The sequence below is a fragment of the Cebus imitator genome, unplaced genomic scaffold (assembly GCF_001604975.1).
Source record: "Cebus imitator isolate Cc_AM_T3 unplaced genomic scaffold, Cebus_imitator-1.0 Scaffold202, whole genome shotgun sequence".
NCBI classification, from domain to species: domain Eukaryota; kingdom Metazoa; phylum Chordata; class Mammalia; order Primates; family Cebidae; genus Cebus; species Cebus imitator.
Genome location: NW_016107517.1, coordinates 2,715,898 through 2,726,268, shown reverse-complemented (window position 1 = coordinate 2,726,268; position 10,371 = coordinate 2,715,898). Strand labels below are relative to the sequence as shown.

Below are 10,371 nucleotides of genomic sequence, written 5' to 3'. Positions count from 1 at the left end.
TGAGACCATCCTGGCCGACATGGTAAAACCCTGTCTCCACTGAAAAAAAAATTAGCAGGCTGGGGTGGCATGCACCTGTAGTCCCAGCCACTTGGGAGGCTGAGGCAGGAGACTTGCTTGAACCCGGGGGGTGGAGGTTGCAGTGAGTCGAGCTTGCACCACTGCACTCCAGCCTGGTGCCTGGCAACAGAGCGAGACTCTGTCTCAAAAAAAAAAAAAAAAAAAAAAAAAAAGACTTTGACTCTACCAATGGTCATAGATGGTCTTTCAAGGGTTCAACCTGGCTGTCAAGTCTACAGCACTATCCATGTACCATTCACCGCTTTAATCACTCATGCCACTCTCTTCCATCCTGGCTAAGAGGTATGAACCATCACAGGGTTGAGGCCAGGGTCAGACACATCAGCATCTCAAAGGCTCTCAGAGGACCTTGCGATCATTTCCTTCAATCCCCTAATCTCACATGTTAGAAAACTGAGGGGCAGAGAGGATAAGCATTTGCTCAACACATTGTCCATCAGTGATCCCCTTTAAGCTGTTTCTGAATCCATGCCACCATCTTTTTCCTTGTTTGCCTTATTCCTCTTCCTCACCACTACTTTTGTTATTTATTTCCAGTTGACCTAAGTCCTCAATGAGTTGTACCTATGCAGTCCTCTGCCCTCCTTACCCTGCCCCATTTTGAGGCTGAAAACCTATTTCCCACCACATTTTAGCAACAAAGTAAAACCTAAGAAATAAATGACGGACAGGAGGTTGTTGCTGTTCACCTAATGCTCTTGCATGATTAAGCTCTCCCTAGCATTTCTGTGTGTGGGTACACAAGGACTGCCAGTTTGGTCCATTGTATCCCAGGAAGATGAGCATTCACAGCCCATGGCCCGCCGAGCTCAGGAGAAGCTAATCTGCCATCTAAACTCTGGGGAGCCAAGGCCAGGCTGTTTGTTTCTCACTTGATCTAACTGATATTTGGGTTCTGTTTTCAGCTGTGACACTGGCTCCCTGCCTCAGCTTTGCCCTCTGGTTCTACTTGACATGTCTTGATCTCTTTCTCTCTCTCTCTTTTTTGTTTGTTCCCTCCCTCCCTCCTTCCTTCCCTCTTTCTTTTCCTTTCTCTTTCTCTTTTCTCTTTCTTTTCCTTTTTCTTTTCTTCCTTTTCTCTCTCCCTCCTTTTCTATTCTCTTTCTTTCCCTCCCTACCTTCCTTTTCTCTTTCCTTCTTTCTCTTTTCTTTTTCTTTCTCTCTCTCCCTCCTCCCTTCCTCCCTCCCTTCCTCTCTTTCTTTCCCCTCCCCTCCCCTCCCTTCCCCTGCCTTCCCCTTCCTTCCTTCCTTCCTTCCTTCCTCACAGAGTCTCGCTCCATTGCCCAGGCTGGATTGCAGTGGAGTATAGTGGTACAATCTTGGCTCACTGCAACCTCCACCTTCTGGGTTCAAACAATTTTCATGCCTCAGCTTCCCAAGTTGCTGGGACTACAGGTGCGAACCACTGTGCCTGGCTTATTTTTGTATTTTTAGTAGAGATGGGGTTTCACCATGTTGGTCAGGCTGGTCTCCAACTCCTGGGCTCAAGTGATCTGCCTGTCTCAGCCTCCCAAAGTGCTGGGATTACAGTCATGAACAACCATGCCTGGCCATCTTGCTGTATTTCTCAAGGTTCTCTGAACTGAGTCCTCTGCCCAGTGAGGCCAATCTCCTCATTCTTTCAACTTCTCATTCTTTGTACAAGCAAGCTATATTGTTTTCCTCCCCATGTAAAATGTCAAATTGGTATTTATTTTCCAGTGTATTGTCTTGATTGTCCTTTTGGGTGGATTTGTGTCCTCAACAGATTATTAAGGATGAAAGCAGTGGCAAGCCTACCTCCTGGCATCATGTATTACACACAGCTTATTATGAACTGAGCACTTGTGTCCCCTCCCCCAATCTCTCCATTCATTTGTTGAGGCTTGAATCCCTAGTGTGGCTGAATTTGGAGACAGAGGCTCTAAGGAAGTCATTAGGTTAAGCATGGTCTTAAGGGTGGGGCCCTGATGTATAGGATTAGTGCCTCATAAGAGACACCAGAAAGCTCATTCTCTCTCCTCAAGCATGTGCTGAAGAAAGGCCATGTGTAAACATCATTAGGAAGGAGGCTGTCTGCAAGCTAGGAAGAGAACCCTCACCAGAAATCGAGCTGGCCAGAACTTTGATCTTGGACTTCTAGCCTCCAGAGCTGCAAAAAAATAAGTTTCTGTTATTTAAGCCAACCAGGCTGTAGTATTTTGTAATGGCAGCCCAAGCTAATACATGGGTGTTGATTGAAAACATGACCCCTTACACTGGGCGCGAGTGTGGAGTTTCAAGCTGGGCATGTGTGCATTGCTCCTGCATGTAAAGGTAATTAACTTTGGTTTTGGGTTCAAAACGAAATCTTCCTTTATCGCTACCATTTAGTAATTCCCATCCTTTACTCTGTTGTGACAACATCCTCCCAAGTGTGGACATCCTCCCAGGCTCTGAACCACAAACAAATCTCTTACCTTCTTGTCTGCACTGCCTTCTGGCATCCTATCAGATGCCAAGCCTTAGAGAATCTACTGTCAAGACCTCTTATATTAACATCTCCTGTCATCTCATTACTTATTACCCCGGCATCGCCTCTTGCCTCTTGCTTGTTCTTATCTCCAGTCTTCATCTTATATGCAGAAGAGGAAAGGGAAGTTCAGAAGAAGCACATGTAAGGTTGCACAGCTGACAAATCACAAGGATTCAAACCCAGTTCAATTTTGCCCCAAATCCAGCATACTTTCCACTAGACCTGTTTAGTGTTCTTTTCATCTTGCTAAAATCTATACTGTTCTGCTTTGTACTATGGCTATTTATGAAGCTGTCTTATGCCCATTATCAGTGTGTAAGCTCTTCGAGGATAGACTGCCTTGATCTTTTGATATCCCAGGCAATGGCTAAGCTAGTGCTTTGCACTGTGTAGGCATCTCCAGAATAGGTACTGAGTTGAAAGTAGGAGATAATGGTCACAATGGTGATAGAGACAACAGAAGCTCAGGAGAGAGACAGATTTAAAGAAAACCTGTAGGAGAAGGAAGAGATGATTTTGAGCTGGGCTTGAGGTGATGAAGGAATTTGGACAGATGGAGAGGAAGGGGTGGTGTGAGGTGGGCTTCAGAGTCATGGGTTTGGAGTTGAACCTGTAGAAGGAGGCTGCTTTGGGGAGGCCCTGGCGTTTCTGCATCAGGTCTAGTTGTGCATAGTGAGTAAGTTACTTAACTTCTTTAAATGCTGGTTTTCTAATGTGTAAAGTGGGAAAAAAAAGAGTGTCATTTGGAATTAAGAGCAGATTGCGATAATACATGTGACAGACTTAGCACATTGTCTATTATTAATTATATTATTAATAATAAACACTATTAAAATGTTATCAATAGGCCAGGCACAGTGGCTCACGCCTGTAATCCCATCACTTTAGGAGGCTGAGGTGGGCGGATCACCTGAGGTCAGGAGTTTGAGACCAGCCTGGACAACACGGTGAAACCTTGTCCCTACCCAAAATAAAAAATTAGCTGGGTGTGTTGGTGGGTGCCTGTAGTCCTAGCTACTGGGGAGGCTGAGGCAGGAGAATTACTGGAACCCAGGAGGGAGAGCTTGCAGTGAGCTGAGAGCACACTACTGCACTCCAGCTTGGGTGACAGAGCAATATACTGTCTCAAAAAAACNAAAAAAAAAAAAAAAAAAAAAAAAAAAAAAAAAAAAAAAAAAAAAAAAAAAAAAAAAAAAAAAAAAAAAAAAAAGAAAGGAAACAATGTTATCAATAGTATGATAGCCTGAAAAGTTCAGATGTGTTTCTGTCCAGTTCTCCTGAGTAAATTATTTTATTTACACTCAGAGATAATGCCATTGCTGCTGACTGAAAAAAACCAAAATTATCTAAAAGCACGAGTACATTAATAAGAACACTAGGTTACTATAATTTTCCTTATAAATGATGCCAGGAGCCCCTCAATATATTTTACCCTTCCCAGGGATTCTCGTAGTCAAAAATTTCAGAAACCAAACTGTTGAAGCAGGAGAGTGCTATACATATTCCGGGTAACTTGGCAGAATCAGAGATTAGGATTTTGGGAATAGGCTAACCTGGCGAAAATCCCTGCTCCATTTCCAGGCAGTGCTTTTAAGGAACTTGGGCATATTCCTTATCTTTCAGTACTTTGCTTTCCTTACGTAAAAAAGGATAGCATTCCTTCAAGGCTGTAGAGTACCATGTGTAAAGCGCTCATCACAACGCATTTGTGTGGGGGAGACACAGTAAGTGCATAAGAATTTGTAGATGACAATGGTGATGTTTGTGAAAATCTAACCATGAATAGCCGGAGGCCACTGTTCTCAACGAGTCATCCACGTAACAGCGACTTTAGCTACACTGGGAACTTACACATGCACATTGTCAGGCCCATTGGAAACGTCCTGAAACGGGAACTCTCGAGGCAGGGCCCGGCAATCGGCGCTTTGTCTGAAGTACTCACGTTTTGGGAACACCTGTCAGGTGACAGGGTGCCACTGAAAGTTTTTAGACGGTGGAGGAATGCGACATACATGACTGTCGGTTCACTGGCATTAAAGTGCTTAACTACCGACTGGCTTCCGATGTTGCCGGAAGAAACCTGTTTGTTGATCCTTAGTGATCTCCAGGTTACAAAACGCGGATTGGTACTAAGGGCCCCAAACACAGTGCCCACCTACCGAGCGCAGCCAGGAGCGCAGCGCCAGGCAGTTACGGGAGCTGTTTTAGATTTGGCCGGGCAGCCCAGCGATGCTCAGCGAATCCCCCAACTACAACCACAATCGTACTACACATTTAGCCTGCAAAAGCAGAGAAAGGAAAAGAAAACCGTGCAGGGAAGACGGAAACGAGGGACTTAAGGGTCTCCATCTCTGGGGAGGTGCTGGGGTGGGTGGGACTAGGTGGGGGCGAGGATCGTGAGAGGCCCCTCCTCCGCGCGGCGACACCCGGTTCGCATTTCTCCTGAGCCGGGGCGCGGCCAGAGGGACACACCCTCGACCTGGGAGACGCGAGGGTCGGTGGCCTCTTAGCGCCGGTCCAGCTCAGTTTCATGTCATTTGTTGTTATCGCGAGGTGGGGGCGTTTCCCCACCCCAGCTCCTCCCCGGGGAAACCCCAGCCCGTTTCCTCCCCCTCCTGCCGTTTTCGGGAGCGCCGTGCGGGGTCCGGCGCTGAGGCCGCACCCTGGGCGCCCGGCATCTAGTCCGGGCCGCAGCCCGCCTCGGCCCAGCCATTGTTCGGGCCCCACCCCTGATGAATATTCACACCGCGCGGGCGCCTAGGCCCGCGCCCTCCCCGGCAGGGCTCGGGTGTGAGTGCGTTTCCGCCCGTTTTTCCTGCCTGAGGAGGAAAGGGGGAGCTGTTTTCTCTCTCCTCAGAATATATTTTTGGTGTCCCGTTTCTCCTCCTCCCGCGCCGCCGCCGCCCCCTCCCTCCCTCCCCACCTCGCTCCCCGCCTCCGCCTCCGCCTCCGCCTCCCGGGTTATCTTTGTCTCGCTGCCTCGCGCTCACTCGTTCAACTCTCGGCGCCGCCGCGGCCCCACGCTCCAGGCCCGTCCTCGAGGCGCGCGGCGCGGGGCGCGGGCGCCGGGGCCTGAGGCGGCAGGCGACGCCCGGGGGCCTGACGGCCGGGCCCGCGCCATGGTGTGAACGCCGCCACCGCCCGCGCACGCTCCATCCGCCCGCCGCGCGGCCCGGCCGGCCGAGAGCCCGGAGCGGCCCTAGAGCGCGGCCGAGCCCGCTGCCGCCGCCCCCGACCTCGCGAGGAGAGTCCCGGGCCGGCCCGGCTGCCGCGCGAGGAGCGCCGTCGGCGGCCTGGCCTGCGGCGGGGATATCCACAGCGACGGGGATATCCACAGCGACAGGGATATTTATTGTTATTTGTTTTTTGGTGGCAAAAAGGGAAAATGGCGAACGACTCCCCTGCAAAAAGTCTGGTGGACATCGACCTCTCCTCCCTGCGGGTGAGTGGGCCCGCGGGCGGGCGCGCGGGGAGCGGGCAGCCGGCAGCCGGGGCCGCGCCCTGGCCGGCCGGGCGCTCCGGTGCAGCCGTGGGCAGAGCCGCGGGCGCGGCGGCCCCTTTGTCTGCCTGTGCCGGCTGGTGCGGGGCGGGCGCGACCCTCCGCCGCCCCCACGCCCCGGGCCAACCGCACGACCCCCGAGCGCCGGGGGACGGTGCGGGGCGAAGCCCACCTCTTTTGTCACCGCCCTTTCTCTCCAACTGCCCTGCTTGATTTATTCATTTTTTGGCCTCTTTTAAATGATAACCCCTCCCTCCTTCCTCTCCAGGATCCTGCTGGTATTTTTGAGCTGGTGGAAGTGGTTGGAAATGGCACCTATGGACAAGTCTATAAGGTCGGTGTGGGCGCCTTCTTTGTTTCCCGTGGCATGTGGAAACTTCTTGTTGGGAGACGGGGAGAGGGTGATAAACACGCTGCTGACTGGAGGCCACGCCGCTTGGTCAAAGTTGGTAAAGGGGTTTCGCCTTGCAGTCCCTCTGTTTTTGCACACCGAGTTTATATTCAGACTGGCCTTAAAAGACCTCATTTCCTGGCTTTGAGATAAGGAAATAAGCTACACTCTTAGGCATGCACTTTCCTTCAATAAAATGGAAAATAATTTTTTAAAAATAAGACAACCTGAATTTTTTCTTTTTTCCCCTAAATCTGGCCTTTTGAGTTTTGTGTGTGAATTAAAATCCCGTGGAGGAGGGCCTTGCCTCTGATGATCCTAAACCACTGCTTTGGCCTTTGTGAAAATTGTCATCATGTTTCAGCCTCCACTCAGTGCTTGCCAGTTGCTCAAGGTGGGGAGTTTGGCGTTACCTGGGAATACTTTATAACTGTGGCTGTCATCCTTTCTATTGATGGATACATATTTTGGGGAAGCAGGGAGGAGTGTGTGTTTGGGCAACAGGAGCAGGAAGAATTACAGTGTGGGGATTATAAAATCTGAATTCCAGGAATAACCTGTTTGACAGCTGTGTAATTGAAACAGAAATGACGGGGAGCGAAGAGTATAGAGGATGTCCTGGTTTCACACCCACCCAGGTCTTTCTTTCTCTTTTTAAAAAAATTTAACACCCACTCACCACCCCCAACGATAAATGAAACTAGCAAATCTGGAGACTGAGTCTGCGCTGAGTAGCTGACACCTGATGTGACTAACAGTGTTCATTTTATCCAGTGCACATGCTAGAGATTATGAAAGAGCTGTAGGGGATGGAGGCGCAGGCCTTGAAAATTCAGAGCAGAAAGTTAAATTCTTCCTGTCTTGATTTGTTTCTCATTACTGAACGTTTTCTAAAAGTTATCTGCACTGGGGGAGTGTTCTGTTAGAGTCGGTACAAGGTTGGGGAAGCAGGGCTTTGTGGTTCACCATGAAGAATTGTCATTGTCTCATTAAAAATGGGTGGAGTGGGGGGTTGGAAGCTGACTGTAGACGTTTTCTTGGGCCAGATTAAGTGTGGATCTTATTGTCTCTTTTCTCCGTTATGAGTAGAATTTATCTATCACTTGAACGCCTCTCCTCAGCACAAACTTCTGTAGCCTGGGCGATGTACTGACTGGACTGTGGTCCGAACTTGGGTCAATATTCTTAAGTGATCTCAAGTGAATTAGCATGTGTTTTGTTGGTTAACTGTTGGGGCCGAGGCCAGATTTTTGAATTTGAAAGAGAGCCCTGTTAACTCAGCTTGCCGGGCTCAACTGAATTTGGAAGGCTTTGGAAAATTTTGGAAAAGATTGTGTTGCAACTCACTGAGTGGTTGGTAACTGGCTAAAAGACATTCTCCTCCGTCCGCTGTTTGTTTAAGCACCAGTTTTTTTCTAACCCAGTTTTTCTGGCCAAATCTGAGTGGTGAGTGTAGTCTTCCAAGTGAATTAGCCAGAGCTTGTTTTTGACCTGGTTACACAGTAGTTGGATTGTTTGTGTCTTTTTTGGTCAGCATGGATGCTAGGGACAGAGAAGTAAGCTAGAAGGCAACAAAGTCTTTAAAGGAAAGAAGGAAACCCTAGTTTGTATTTGTTGGTTTTAAGAGGTGGGAGCTGTTTATGGTAAGGCCTGGGCAGGTTCATTGTTATTTCCCCTCACTGGCATTTTAGTTCCATCACCCCCACCCTCCCAAGCTTTTGAAGTAGATTTGCTGAGCACTACGTTTGGGAAGTATTTGGGATACCGGCATGACACAGCTGTCTGCTATAAAGTCTCTACATAGGTTGAGAATTTCTCTAATGATGCAAACCTAAGGGATTAAGAAATCTGTGCAAAAGTTGCCTACATTACTGAACAAAATAGTGCCTGAGATCTTGCTCATAAGCAGTTTCATTTTTATATTATTATGGAAAATTTCAAACATAATGAGTAGAGAGCTAAGTTTAAGTTATCAGCACATGACTAAACTTGTCTCATCTGTATTCTTCTTCTCCTCCTTTATCTTAATGTAAACCCCAAATGCCATTTCAGCCATAAATACTTGAGAATGTTTCTTTTTTACACAATCACATTGTTATCACACGTAGAAAAATATCATATATCCAATGTTAACATTTTCCTGATTGTCTCATACATCAAGAAAAATTTTTTTTACTATACTTTTTTCTTTTTTTTTTTTTTTTTGAACATGCAGGTTTGTTACGTTGGTATACACATGCCATGGTGGTTTGCTGCATCGATCAACCCATCATCTACATTAGGTATTGGGAGCTTCAGTCTTAGAGGTGGTGAAAATAGCAGAACACCACTTTTTTTTTTTTTCTTTTTAAGTATTTGATTTCTAGAACCATTTGCCATTATGCATAAGGGTTAATTTAGGATTTTTGTCCGTATGATTTGCTTGTGGTAGCTTTGGGATTAGATTATTAACACTCCAGAGTATGTTTATTGCTGCTAAACACCCTTTAGGATGAATAGCATTAAAGTTTGAAAGATACTTGTTACTGATTTGTTATTTGTAAAAAGGTCTTTATTTTTAAGCATAATTTCAGGTTAAATCTGTAAGCAGAACTTGTAGTCCTAATTTATTTTAGTGTCACATTTTCTATTTTTCATTAGTGCGGAGGTTGCTTATTTTGAGGCATCTATATTTACATGAAGTGAATGAGTTGAAAAGAGAGAGTTTTCTGAGATTTGATAGGTTCTACCAAATAGCTTTCTTTGGGGTAAACAACTTCCCTTCGAAACTGTGCTAATGGTAGACCCCTCATTTACTGAAGAAAGGCAGGGGTGGGGCGTGTGTGTGGCAGTAGGGCTAAGAGGGACCTTTGGGAATGGTAGGAAGGTTAGAGAGTAGAGGGAATTTCAAGGCGATATTATTTGGGCTTGAGGAGGGACATCTTTAAGCATTGAGGAGCCACTGAAAGGTATAGTTAGAATTGGGGATCCTTGAGAATAGGGGACTTGATCCAGTTTTTTGGGGGCTAACTTTGAATTTTCTGTATCTCTGACAACAGCAGCAAATGGTCTGGTATAGTTGAACAGTATATAACTTCATCTTAACAGAGGGAGGTGAAAAACCATATATTCTGTTTAGAGAAATTTATTTTCACCCTTAGGTTTTTGAGAGAATACTCATGAACTTAAAAAAAATTGTAAATTTTTCTTCATAAGGTTGCATTCAGAATACCATATATTTATTAAAGAAGCGTCGGTGGTATGATCAGTGGGGACAATGATAGTGTGAAAAATTAAAACCAGAAGTAAATGAAGTTTGTTTCCGTGTTATTTTGGATTTTATTATTTTATTTTATTGTGAGATGAAATCTCCCTCTGTAGCCCAGGCTGAAGTGCAGTGGTACCATCTGCACTCACTATAACTTCTGTCTCCTGGGTTCAAGTGATTCTCCTGCCTTACCCTCCTGAGTAGCTGGGATTACAGGCGTGTGCCATCGCACCCAGCTAATTTTTGTCTCCTTTGTAGAGACAGGGTTTCACCATGTTGGCCAGCCTGGTCTTGAACTCCAGGCCTCCAACTCCAGGCCTCAAGTGATTGCACCTCGGCCTCCTAAAGTGCTGGGATTATAGGTGTGAGCCACTGCACCGGCCTTATTGTTATTTTAAATATTTATTTAGGGCCGGGCGTGGTGGCTCAAGCCTGTAATCCCAGCACTTTGGGAGGCTGAGGCCGGTGGATCACGAGGTCAAGAGATCGAGACCATCCTGGTCAACATGGTGAAACCCCGTCTCTACTAAAACTACAAAAAATTAGCTGGGCATGGTGGCGCGTGCCTGTAGTCCCAGCTACTCAGGAGGCTGAGGCAGGAGAATTGCCTGAACCCAGGAGGCGGAGGTTGCGGTGAGCCGAGATCGCACCATTGCACT

General features: G+C 47.1%; 1 protein-coding gene across 50 annotated transcripts in view; it reads left to right on the top strand.

Moving 5' to 3' along the window:
* Positions 1-5,564: 5,564 nt before the first annotated feature.
* Positions 5,565-10,371, top strand: part of MAP4K4 (mitogen-activated protein kinase kinase kinase kinase 4) — a 190,617-nt gene continuing 185,810 nt past the window's right edge. For all 50 annotated transcript variants that reach the window (XM_037745504.1, XM_037745494.1, XM_017547909.2 and 47 more), the window contains exons 1-2: positions 5,565-6,017; positions 6,343-6,408. In XM_037745504.1, coding sequence (XP_037601432.1) covers positions 5,961-6,017; positions 6,343-6,408 — 123 coding nt within the window. In that variant the 5' untranslated portion in view covers positions 5,565-5,960. The remainder of the gene's footprint in view (positions 6,018-6,342; positions 6,409-10,371) is intronic.